The sequence below is a fragment of the Lepisosteus platostomus genome, chromosome 17 (genome assembly GCF_059453375.1).
Source record: "Lepisosteus platostomus isolate fLepPlt1 chromosome 17, fLepPlt1.hap1, whole genome shotgun sequence".
Lineage (NCBI taxonomy): Eukaryota > Metazoa > Chordata > Actinopteri > Semionotiformes > Lepisosteidae > Lepisosteus > Lepisosteus platostomus.
In genome coordinates, this window is record NC_142627.1 from 5,738,110 (window position 1) to 5,750,822 (window position 12,713).

The window sequence follows — 12,713 nt, forward strand, 5'->3', positions numbered from 1 at the left end:
AATTTCCCCCTCTACTTTTAAAAATGTTTCTACAGATCTACTCTGTAGCATAAACCTTCGAGGTGTTTTAGTTTGGGGAAACTTAGATGGCAAAGCCTCACAGTCTAATCTCCCAAAGCTAACTTTCTTGAACTGAAATATCAGCACTGGGCGCTAGACAGTGTTGTAGCGGGCACAGTGCGCGGATGACATACAAGAGGAAAGTGCTTCATTGGCCATGTGAGCAGAAGAGGATTTTAAAACATGCACTGCAAAGCTGTGTAGTTAGTCACAGGAAGGAAGAAGCTGTCCAGCCTGCTGTGATAAACTCTGCGCTGTCTTCTGATCCTGACATTTGCCACTGGCTGATGGGGATGAGGATGAGTCGGGACAAGGAGAAAGTCTTTAGTACTTATGAACATGGTTTTAATCCGAAAGCACTGGGGAGCGTGAATCTGTAGTTTTATCAAAGCTTTCAATTTATATGGGACAAAGCAGAGGGTGATCTGATAGAAAGTGGGTTAAGATCATTTGAAGGGGATCTTGTCTGTACAAACAGCTGCACGAACATGCTGAGAAGGAGTGACAGTCTTCTCGCACTGTGACGCTCTGCATGGAGGAAAACAGACCCATGCTGCATCTGGAACGCTGGTGGATTAGCACAAACGCGCACAATAACAGGAACAAACACGCGCAAGGCAGGACAGAAAGTGGACAAGCCCCACACTCTCACGGTCGATGTGTTAACTGAACACTTTCCTGTACCATGACTGCCCACAGGGGGCTGAATAAGAAACTCTAAAATGACTGTGATTATACATGTTCCTCTTACAACAGCAAGTAGTGCACAGTGTCACTGACATGCTGCTGATGATCTCTCCTGACATTGTCAAATATATACCACAAAATATCGGTGCAGTTTTCAATAATTTAGACAATAAAGGGTTGAATAAGCACAAATTAAAACACTGGTATTTATCAGGTATCATTCATTTTGAAAACAAATGCTCCACCTGGACAAATTTTTGGCGTTTTCACTACTTTTTGCCACCGTGCTCCTGAATGAGATGAAAGCTTTCTCAAACCGTCACACAGTCACAGAGCGAGCTGCAGTTCGACTCCCTTTGTGTTCAGTGTGACATGTTGCCAAGAAATGGTCTTTGCATGCAGGTCTCCGATGTCTTGAGCATTATGTTCAGGCATAACACAATACGTGCTTTGCCTGTAAGAGATTACGAGTCCAGTTTAAAATATTAATCTTTTAAAATGTTTTCAGAGAAAAATATATTAGGTTAGGGTTACCAAGCAAATCTGGCACTGCCACATAAATAAACTGTGCAAATCTGTTAGAAAAAACAATATTAATCTCTCTTATTATTAAGTAGAAAATTCAGTTGCTTTTCAAAACACTGAACATGGACCCAATTTAAAACCAGTAACAGTTTGATATTTCTTAGAAGAATGTATGGGGTCCGTTTGTTGGCTCATGAAATTCTGCCTAATCAGCTTTTTCCCAGATGGAACAGCAATTGGACAGAAATACAGGAGCACCTATACTGATCCCCAGGAGTCCTTTGGATTTTACCAGGCTACTCTTGACTCCTTTTATATATTTTATACTATTAATATGAATCATAATAGAATAGTTACTTTTGCTATACCCTGCCCCTTTGGAAGAGCCAGTTGTGCGTTTTTGCCATTTGGGCTCACCTGTGAACTGTGTGACCACACACGGGGAGAGTGGGGGCCCACAGCAGAGGACCGGCGCTGATTGGAATAGAGGCGCGTCCTTCACTGACAGCACTGCATGCCTGCAGGTCCTCGAGAGGCCACAGGGGGCGCTGTGTCACAGAGCTAACCCCACCCTACCCTTGGCAGCACACAGTTCCGCTGCTGCTTGGGGGATCCTGGTCCCAGCCGGTGGGTGACGACCTAGACCTGAATCTGTGTTCATGGGTCAATCTATGCTTAGCCAAACACCATTAGGGCATTGGGCATGTGTGAGTTGCAGTCAATCAAATTTGCCAACTGCAACCACCTGCTCGGGTTTTCAGGTACAAGGGCTTGGTGTCATGTGCACAACTAATCCAAACTATAGATGAAATGGGAACTTCTCATAAATCTGCACAATATGGTGTGGGAGTCTAAGGGAATTCATTACAGTTTCAAGAAAATATTAAGGTATCCCCTGTCTTTGGCAGGAACACACTTTACTCCATGCAAATGAACATGCCATCCGAGGACCGCAGGGTTCCTTAAAAAATAAACCTCTGATCGAATCAAGCATTGGCACGGCTGTTGGCTGTTTTAGATCCTCTTTAATGGCGTATGATCTCTTGGATTTAGAATCACGGACGTTCCTCCAAAATGGGGAATGACTTTCCAAAGGCCTACGAAGTCACAAGCTCACACCTGAGTCAAAGCTACACACCCAAACCGCTTTCCAAACCCTGGCGAGGTGGAGCTCCAGGTCTCCGCCCTTCAAAGCAGCTCAGGTCTCATGGAATGATCTCGTAAACCCTGCCCAGGCGCCCCAGCCATTCGCGGACGGCCTGGCGGACTCGGGCGTCAGTCACGTGGCAGGTGAGCTGGCTGACGCACGGGAAGACCGCAGGCTGCAGGGCCGTGAACGTGGGGTCCGGCAGGAGCTGGATCTGGTTGAGAATGGTCAACACCATGTTGGTCCACGCCTAGGGCAGAAACACAGGTAAACTCCAGCTGCCAACCGCGCCACCCTGGACAGACTCGGAAACTCTCCTGCACGTTAAAGGACATTTCAGGAAGAGGCTGGATCATGTTTAGACCACACAGCGATGCAGCCGCTGCTGTTCAAAGTGCATAATCAGTGCAGGAAGTTTTGATGACATCTTTATGGTACAATGAGAAGATTCAAGGTAATGTTCAATCTTAAATATCTTTCCCGAAAAAAATAACAGTGGTAAATCCTGTGCCTACCCATCCATCTATCCTATACAGAGTATTGAAATAAATTTAGAAATTTACAGTATATTAATATTCTGTTTCGCCAGCACTGACCCCTCCACGCCTCCACACTCACGTGCACACAGGGTACCTGTATCTGCACCTCGGAGTCGCGCAGGGAGATGTTGTGAGAGCCGGCGGTGGACCCTGAGCGGGGACGCTTGTCCTGCCTCAGAACCTCGGGCCCGGCGCTGAAGGAGTGCCTCATTGGACCCTGGTCCACCAGCTGCTGGGGCCTCTGTGGGATGGGGGAGTCGGGGCCCCGCAGCGTGACGGGCTCCCCCTTCTTGTCGCATTTGGACTCCTTCACGAAGGTGGTCAGGTTGTGCTGCTGCTTCCTCTTCTTGTACTCGATCATCAGCTTGGTGATGGTCTTATCGGTGGCGATGGTGTACAGCTTGTTTCCGGCGCTCTCCCACCACTCCCTCTTCTTGCTGGGGTCCCTCCGGTCCCCCTTCAAGGGCGGCAGGCAGCCGGCACTCTGCCCGATGCTCGGGGTCTCGTCGGAGGGCGTCTCGGCCGCATGGCACCGGAACCCGTCTTCTGACGGGGTACCCTTGCCCGAGACGCCCCCCGTGGAAGGCGTCGAGGTCTCAGAAGGGAAGAGTGGGAGGAAGAAGAGGGGGTCCCCCTTGAGCACAGGGGGCTCGTCGCTGTTGCACTCCAGATCCAAGTGCATCTGGATGTAGTTGTTGCAGAGGTCCATGCAGAGCTTGTGCAGACGCTTGACCAGCCAGGCCCAGTCCACGCTGCTCACAGGCTGGCTGCTAAGGGAGGGGATCTTGGCCCTCCACTGCCTCTTCTCCTTGCCCCGCGGGGGGCTGACCTGGGCTGTCTCCTCAAATATGTCTTCATCCTCCGAGGAGCACTGCTGGGAGGAGTCCGAGCTACCCTCCTCTTCCTCGTAGAGGATCTTCTTCACCTGCTCTGCGGTGATGTTCTCCTGATTGGTCAAAATGGCACAGACCAAGGCCTGGAAGTAGATGTTGAAGCTCATGGCAGACTGCCGGTACAAGTTGGCTGCACCACAGACACCAGACACTTTCATCAGCAGGTACTTCAGCCCCGGCCTGGTGTCGAAGTCGCGCGCAGTCCGGTAGGAGTCCAGCAGCAGGTCAAAGATGATGGCCAAGTTCTGCATGGAAATGTAACGCAGGAAGCCAGCTGGCTTGGGCTCTGACACGGGGGTGGCCTTCTCCTGATTGTCCGGCTGGGCAGAGCCCTTCACAAACTCCTCCAGCAGGATGTCATAGAGATTCTGAAGCAGCACTTGATGGGACAACAGGCTCACCACGATGGTGCGGAATGGGATCCTGCACAGAAAATGGTTTTTCTTTTTCAAATAAAGACAATTTGTGATTTCACTTCATATCACAGCGTGATTCTGTGCATCAAGTCAACCAGTGGTGACTAACGACAGCTAATCTAAGCAAGCAAACATCAATATCCAACATGTTCCACGGTCGACCTTTCAAAGAATAAAATCTTATATTTGTTTTTCTTCACTACGCCAAAGTGTGCTTCTTGAATATCATTCTGTTAAAGTAGTTTTAAAAAGCAAAACACTCTTTGTATGGAAACCTCAGCACTGACTCAGGATATATTAGCCGTCATGTAAAAGAAGCAGAAATAACATCTAGATGAAGGATTAGGATTCTCGGATTATCCTTGACCACGGATTTGACAGCGTTGAATGTATTTTGATGCACATGTGAGCATATTTGTCTGACATGAACAAAGATGCAAGAGATGTTTCTTAAGCTAAGACATGATGAAGCAGAGATTATACATACTGGCTCCCCACAGCACCTACGCAAAGCACAGTGAGTGACCTCAGTGCTGGTGTAAATGGTGTTGAAATGCAACCCTGGATGGAAATTAAAAACCATGCTGTTGCGTTTGAATCTTTTTTCCATCTTCCTAACATTTCCAGGTTAGCAGAAATTGCTGCATAGATCGTTATTTCATCACGATCAGGCTACTATAACATCTTGGTTACTGAGGTACTGTTACTAAACAGACTTGAGAACAGTCTCTCCCTTAATCTGGGATCTGCTAATGAAACCTTCACACCTGGCCTAACACAAGGCTCCACACAGTGGGCAGCACCAAGACCTTTGGGGTTTTCCTCTATTTACTTGTTTTGGTTTATTTCAAAGAATACATGCTTCCCCAAGTACAATATTCAAAACGTGCTGTTTACAGTCATTTCTTTTTCTTTTTTTGGGTCTGTATGGTATCAGGCCTCACACTTCCAGATGAGTCACACACAACAGCCTGGTTTTCAGTGTAGGGAGAGATTTCAAACTCATGCTCGATCAAAATGGCTAAAAATCACATTTTTGTGGTCCCAGCTGATCCGTATTTTTAATCCTGGTAAAGATATCTACAAGATGGCCTGGAAAAACAAATTCAAATCAGAGACCTTACCCCACTTTCCTGTTGCATGTTCCGCATGATTGGAAAAAAACAACAACACAACAAATGGTGAAATATTGCGTCGTGAAGGATAAACAACTGTCATCCTATACAACTAACCTTGAGCTACAGATGTCAAGACAGAGTGGTGTAAAAATCCAGTATTTTAAAACACGGATTAAAGGCGATGTGCTCAGTATCTTTATTAAACGCTCCTATGACCTCTTGCATGATGGCAGGAGGTGGCAGCAGTTTCTCCCGCAGCGAAATGATTAACTAGTTTCTCACAGCAAAACTGGAACAGATTCTCCTCTGGGAATTATAAAAAGGAAATGAAAATCTCACAAGATGGAGATAGCCCAGCCTTGAACCACTGAGAGAGCACTTCGCAGAAGAGAACACGCGGCCCCCCGCAGTGCCCTGCAGCCCCCCCACCTGCGTGTGTGCGCTCACCTCTTCTGCGTGTGCCCGTTGGACTGCTGATCTGGGGGCAGCTCGATGATGAGCACGCAGGACTGGGCGTGCTCAAATCCCTCCTTGTTGTTGGGAGTTTTTGGGGAACACTGTGTATCCAGCATGAAGACCTACTCAGCGAGATAAGGAGAAAGCATGGTGAGAACACAGACCCCACACACGCAGTGCACATGCAGGGAAATGATATCATCGCTTAATTAACGCCCGTATCTATCTATTTATGTTCTCTGAAATATTAACTGTTACTGTGCAACTTGAAACTCTGGCCAATAACCCATGACAACCTCTCCAGACACCCTCACTATATCTACAAATCTACAACAAAACTAAAAGTTGCAGAATATTCATACTCCTTTGGCCGCACACGAGGAGAAGGGGGGAGATTGTAGAGCACAAGGTTGTTTCTGAAAGCAGAAAAGGAAACCGTGAGATATGTGCACCAATCTTCCATGACTGCAAACTGTGAACCTTGGTATATGGGAAGACAGACAAAATCAAATATGCAGGAACTCTCCAAAATGCCCAGACAAAATTCTGTGCTTAAGGAGATTCCCTCAAAGGGTCAGCTGTGTGTCTGAACACAGCCCCGGTGTCTACCTGCTGAGCCATGGCTCGTATTCTCCAGTACTGAGTGTCTGAACACAGCCCCGGTGTCTACCTGCTGAGCCATGGCTCGTATTCTCCAGTACTGAGTGTCTGAACACAGCCCCGGTGTCTACCTGCTGAGCCATGGCTCGTATTCTCCAGTACTGAGTGTCTGAACACAGCCCAGGTGTCTACCTGCTGAGCCCTGGCCTGTATCCTCCAGTACTGAGTGTTTGAACACAGCCCCGGTGTCTACCTGCTGAGCCCTGGCCTGTATCCTCCAGTACTGAGTGTCTGAACACAGCCCTGGTGTCTACCTGCTGAGCCCTGGCCTGTATCCTCCAGTACTGAGTGTCTGAACACAGCCCCGGTGTCTACCTGCTGAGCCATGGCTTGTATTCTCCAGTACTGAGTGTCTGAACACAGCCCCGGTGTCTACCTGCTGAGCCCTGGCCTGTATCCTCCAGTACTGAGTGTCTGAACACAGCCCTGGTGTCTACCTGCTGAGCCCTGGCCTGTATCCTCCAGTACTGAGTGTCTGAACACAGCCCTGGTGTCTACCTGCTGAGCCCTGGCCTGTATCCTCCAGTACTGAGTGTCTGAACACAGCCCTGGTGTCTACCTGCTGAGCCCTGGCCTGTATCCTCCAGTACTGAGTGTCTGAACACAACCCTGGTGTCTACCTGCTGAGCCCTGGCCTGTATCCTCCAGTACTGAGTGTCTGAACACAGCCCCGGTGTCTACCTGCTGAGCCATGGCTCGTATTCTCCAGTACTGAGTGTCTGAACACAGCCCCGGTGTCTACCTGCTGAGCCATGGCTCGTATTCTCCAGTACTGAGTGTCTGAACACAGCCCCGGTGTCTACCTGCTGAGCCATGGCTCGTATTCTCCAGTACTGAGTGTCTGAACACAGCCCCGGTGTCTACCTGCTGAGCCATGGCTCGTATTCTCCAGTACTGAGTGTCTGAACACAGCCCAGGTGTCTACCTGCTGAGCCCTGGCCTGTATCCCCCAGTACTGAGTGTCTGAACACAGCCCCGGTGTCTACCTGCTGAGCCCTGGCTCGTATTCTCCAGTACTGAGTGTCTGAACATAGCCCCGGTGTCTACCTGCTGAGCCCTGGCTCGTATTCTCCAGTACTGAGTGTCTGAACACAGCCCAGGTGTCTACCTGCTGAGCCCTGGCCTGTATCCTCCAGTACTGAGTGTTTGAACACAGCCCCGGTGTCTACCTGCTGAGCCCTGGCCTGTATCCTCCAGTACTGAGTGTCTGAACACAGCCCCGGTGTCTACCTGCTGAGCCATGGCCTGTATCCTCCAGTACTGAGTGTCTGAACACAGCCCCGGTGTCTACCTGCTGAGCCATGGCCTGTATCCTCCAGTACTGAGTGTCTGAACACAGCCCCGGTGTCTACCTGCTGAGCCATGGCCTGTATCCTCCAGTACTGAGTGTCTGAACACAGCCCCGGTGTCTACCTGCTGAGCCATGGCCTGTATCCTCCAGTACTGAGTGTCTGAACACAGCCCCGGTGTCTACCTGCTGAGCCCTGGCCTGTATCCTCCAGTACTGAGTGTCTGAACACAGCCCCGGTGTCTACCTGCTGAGCCCTGGCCTGTATCCTCCAGTACTGAGTGTCTGAACACAGCCCTGGTGTCTACCTGCTGAGCCCTGGCCTGTATCCTCCAGTACTGAGTGTCTGAACACAACCCTGGTGTCTACCTGCTGAGCCCTGGCCTGTATCCTCCAGTACTGAGTGTCTGAACACAGCCCCGGTGTCTACCTGCTGAGCCATGGCTCGTATTCTCCAGTACTGAGTGTCTGAACACAGCCCCGGTGTCTACCTGCTGAGCCCTGGCCTGTATCCTCCAGTACTGAGTGTCTGAACACAGCCCCGGTGTCTACCTGCTGAGCCCTGGCCTGTATCCTCCAGTACTGAGTGTCTGAACACAGCCCCGGTGTCTACCTGCTGAGCCCTGGCCTGTATCCTCCAGTACTGAGTGTCTGAACACAGCCCTGGTGTCTACCTGCTGAGCCATGGCTCGTATTCTCCAGTACTGAGTGTCTGAACACAGCCCTGGTGTCTACCTGCTGAGCCATGGCTCGTATTCTCCAGTACTGAGTGTCTGAACACAGCCCTGGTGTCTACCTGCTGAGCCATGGCCTGTATCCTCCAGTACTGAGTGTCTGAACACAGCCCCGGTGTCTACCTGCTGAGCCCTGGCCTGTATCCTCCAGTACTGAGTGTCTGAACACAGCCCTGGTGTCTACCTGCTGAGCCATGGCTCGTATTCTCCAGTACTGAGTGTCTGAACACAGCCCTGGTGTCTACCTGCTGAGCCCTGGCCTGTATCCTCCAGTACTGAGTGTCTGAACACAGCCCTGGTGTCTACCTGCTGAGCCATGGCCTGTATCCTCCAGTACTGAGTGTCTGAACACAGCCCCGGTGTCTACCTGCTGAGCCATGGCTCGTATTCTCCAGTACTCGGCCTCTGCGGAGGCAGAGTGGGATGGAGCCGCCACCTTGACCTCGCAGGCGTCCCCTGTGAAGCTGTCTGAGCCGCTGAGGAAACAGGCCAGCAGGTTCTGCAAGACACAAGCGAGGAGGAGACGCTGAGACTGCGCTGCAGGTCAACCAGCACAGACTGCGACTGGGAACTCTACTTCTCTCCCAAGAGAATCTGTGTAACGGCTCTGCACAGTGATCATGTTCCCAAAGTAATGTCACCCTCTTGAAAAAGGTGAAATACCCTTTGTATTTCGCACTCACTTGCCCTTGTTGCCCCTCACTAGATTCAAAGCCATGTACAAAAACTCAGTTTGTACCTTGAACTTTTACGATTAGCGTTCAGGTCCTATTGAAAACTGCCAGCAGTCCTGCTCGAGTATCTCCCTGTACAGGAAGTACTGTTCTTTTTCTTAATTTGTTCACATTTAGGAGATGGATATAAATCTGGTATGTTTATTAGAGCGTCATATTGTTTTTATTCCGGATGGGCATTTTTTGTCCTGTTGCTAAAGAAACAGCTGCGGGATTAAGATTATAAAAGGATTAGTTTTCACTCACTTCCATTCACCTGGGTGGTGTAGAAAAATACAGGCACTTCAAGCAGCACTCGAAAAGTATAAGCATTCCCTGCATCTATATAACATTTTGCACCTCAGGGGATCTCAAAACGCTTAACATATGGAAGGCAGAGCATTTAGAATTTATTTCTCTGAAATAAGGAGAATGAGGGAGACCAGATCATAAAAACCTAGAGTTGAATTTAGCTGTTTCATGTTTAGTGGCCAGTACTGAAGACCTGGGTTCAATTCCTTTCTGAGACAGCTCCTGTGTAGTCTGCATGTTCTCTGGATCTGCTGGCTGTGCCAACTTGCATTTCTAAATGTTCCCTGTGTGCGAGCCCTGTGATGGGTTAAGTACCCTGTCCAGGGTGTGGGACTCCTTTAAGCCCTATATCAGACCTGGGCAGTCCTACTCCTGCTGGCTGTCAAGGTCTCATCGAAGTACCAGCAATAGTGAAGCCGAAGCTGTTAAACTGATCCCATTAAGCCAATAATAAAAGTGTGCATCGTTAAGTGCCGAGCTGGAATGAAAACCTGCAGACACATTGGTCCTCCAGGATTATGGTTGCTCATCCCTGCCCTACGCCACTGGATTAGACTCCGAGCTGCTGGTGTCCTAGCCAGGAATATGTGTTTTTTTGATAAGGGATGGACTCACAATCTCTTCAGCTTCTCCTCTACGGTTCAATATTTACGTTTCCATTTGTGTCTAAATTACATTCTACACTGATGACACTCAAATCTATGTCCATACTAAAACTGACACTAAAGTGGCTGTCTCTAACTGCATCTTTGACATAAAAACATGGATGACTCACAATTTCCTTCATTTAAAGTGACAAGACTTGCTTCTCACCACCCTCCATTAACTATGTAAAGCCAATGCCATAATCTGATCTGTGGATGACACTGCACTTGAGTTTCAATCTAAATTGAATAGCTTGCAGGTGATATTTGATCCAGGCTTGACGTTGGACCCCTCTGTGCAATATATTGTAAAAACATCATTCTTCCACCTCAGAAATATTGTCAGACTACGTCCGATGCTGTTGCTAGCTGTTGCTGAAAAGCTGGACAATACTTTTGTTTTCTCTTGAATTTATTATTGTAATGCTCTACACTCTGGATATCTAAATCCATACTGAACAAACTACAGTATGAGCAGAATTCATCAGCCAGAATCCTGACTAGGTCTAGTGCAAATGATCACAATACTCCTGTCCGGGAGTCCTTACACTGGCTTCCTGTAAGGTTTTATGTCGACTTCAAAATCCTCATGCTCACCTATAAGGCTCTGTATGGCTTGGCACCACAGTTACTGTCTGAGCTACTATTGTCCTACTCCCCACATCACAACTTCTTATTCCAGTATGCCCCAAACTCTGGAATTCAATCCCTAAGGATATCAGAGAGTCACCTGCCCTGAGCTCTACCAATTTAGACTAAAAAAACCTCTTTAGTGGGGCTTTTACTTAACTGGTTCTGTGTCTGCACCTTTGCTTTTCTTCTGGATTCAAACCCTCATTTTCAACTGAGTAACTCTGTTACCTCCTCTCGGGAGCTATATAAAATTACAATGTATTATTAGTATTGAGCGAAACCCATGGGTATAACAGGACTCTTTACCTTGACGGGCTCCAGGGTAGCTGAAAAGGCATCTTGCAGTGCGCAGCAGGCCAGCCTCCACATCTCCTCGGTGAAGACCGGGCCAGCAGTCACCAGGACATACCTGCCACGACACCACAGCTCACCTCTCACACGCACGGGCAGCACCACACACAGGCTTCAGGAAAGAGTCCCTTCCGCTCATTCTGAGCCCTCGTGACATGGCAGAAGAGGCACTTGGGGACTGAGCTTTCTTTTTACAGTATAGACTGTACCCGCTGAAGCAAGAATTGACAAAGCCTCTTTTCTGGGTACATTGGACAATAGCCTTGTTTAAATTTGCTCAAGTACCTAAAAAAGCAGCACAGCCCTAAAGAGGAGAGACTGAAATGAACTGTCATAATGGCAGAGTGTCCTTCTGGAAGCTCTGCCCATGGTTCTCTTGAGTGGAGAAACCCATGATGGCTCAGTTTAAGGACGAGCAGTATCACAGCAGCTGGGTGCTGGTCCTGTGAAGAACTCTTGCAAGGCCTGGAGGCAGTAAACTGCTGGTGAACCAGGACATACGCTCACCTGATGCAGGAGCAGCCCACTCTGGAGATGGTCTCTGCTGGCTCAGCCACACAGGCCACCAAGAGCTTGAAGAGGTCCTTCAGCATCAGATTGATCGTGCTTTCATAGCCGATATCTGCGGCGAAAGGAGAGGAGCAGCTCAGGCTAGGAATTGAAAGGCTAATTTCATAATTATTTCCAATAAATTGGCATTGTGCTAATATTATTTACTCTAGATTCACACTGTTGTGCTTTCCTGCTTCATCAATCTGTATCAAAACCTGCAGTTTTGAAAACTTCAGTTGTGTGCTACTCCCTAGGGCTTTGTTTCTCCTCCAGGTAGGTCAGGAACAAGCTACCCAGGCATGCTGTCAAAGCCAAAAGCACTGTTTCTTTTAACAAACAGCTGGATAAGATTGTCAGATCAGTTAGCTACTAGCAATCAATCAGATGGGCAGAATAGTAACCTTTGTAGTCTTTGGTATGCCGAGTAAGATACAGGGCACACCTGTCAAGAGGCACAATCCTGGGGAGAATATGGATCATATTACATCCTGGAGGAGCTCCTTACCAGAGTGGATGAAGCTGTGAATGTGCTCCACCACCAGCTCGCAGGACAAGCCAATAGCATGCTTGAAGTTGGAGGCAGCCACATCCCAGTAGGAATGGTCGCCGTGGCTACGCTGCAGCCAGAGTGACATCACAGGTAGGAGCAGCTGGATAACTGAGAATATGGCGAACCCTGGTCCTGGAAACAGAACAGAATAGACTTCCGTTCAGAAAACAGCTGAAACAGCAAACAGGGCAAGGAAGAGAAAAAAGGCAGCCAGGAGTCGCTCAGCTCCATACTTACAGCTATGAATCACTTGGCTGTTTTTTGTTAACCTATATGATACTGTAATTTTGGAAATCATGCATTGTGCTGTTAATTGCACATTGAATCCTGCACTTGATGGCTGCACTATGCATTTAGCCAATGTAACTATGTACATGTAGCTTCGCGTACGTAATGTGCTGCATCTATAATTTTACAGCCAAGCCAAATGATCTA

General features: G+C 48.6%; 1 protein-coding gene across 3 annotated transcripts in view; it reads right to left on the bottom strand.

Moving 5' to 3' along the window:
- Nucleotides 1-242: 242 nt before the first annotated feature.
- arfgef3 (ARFGEF family member 3) overlaps nt 243-12,713 on the bottom strand; it is a 54,083-nt gene continuing 41,612 nt past the window's right edge. For all 3 annotated transcript variants that reach the window (XM_088609548.1, XM_088609547.1, XM_088609546.1), the window contains exons 28-34: nt 12,234-12,410; nt 11,684-11,798; nt 11,132-11,234; nt 8,891-9,022; nt 5,833-5,963; nt 3,053-4,274; nt 243-2,669 (exon numbers count right to left, since the gene is read on the bottom strand). In XM_088609548.1, the coding sequence (XP_088465674.1) occupies nt 2,478-2,669; nt 3,053-4,274; nt 5,833-5,963; nt 8,891-9,022; nt 11,132-11,234; nt 11,684-11,798; nt 12,234-12,410 (2,072 nt within the window). In that variant the 3' untranslated portion in view covers nt 243-2,477. The remainder of the gene's footprint in view (nt 2,670-3,052; nt 4,275-5,832; nt 5,964-8,890; nt 9,023-11,131; nt 11,235-11,683; nt 11,799-12,233; nt 12,411-12,713) is intronic.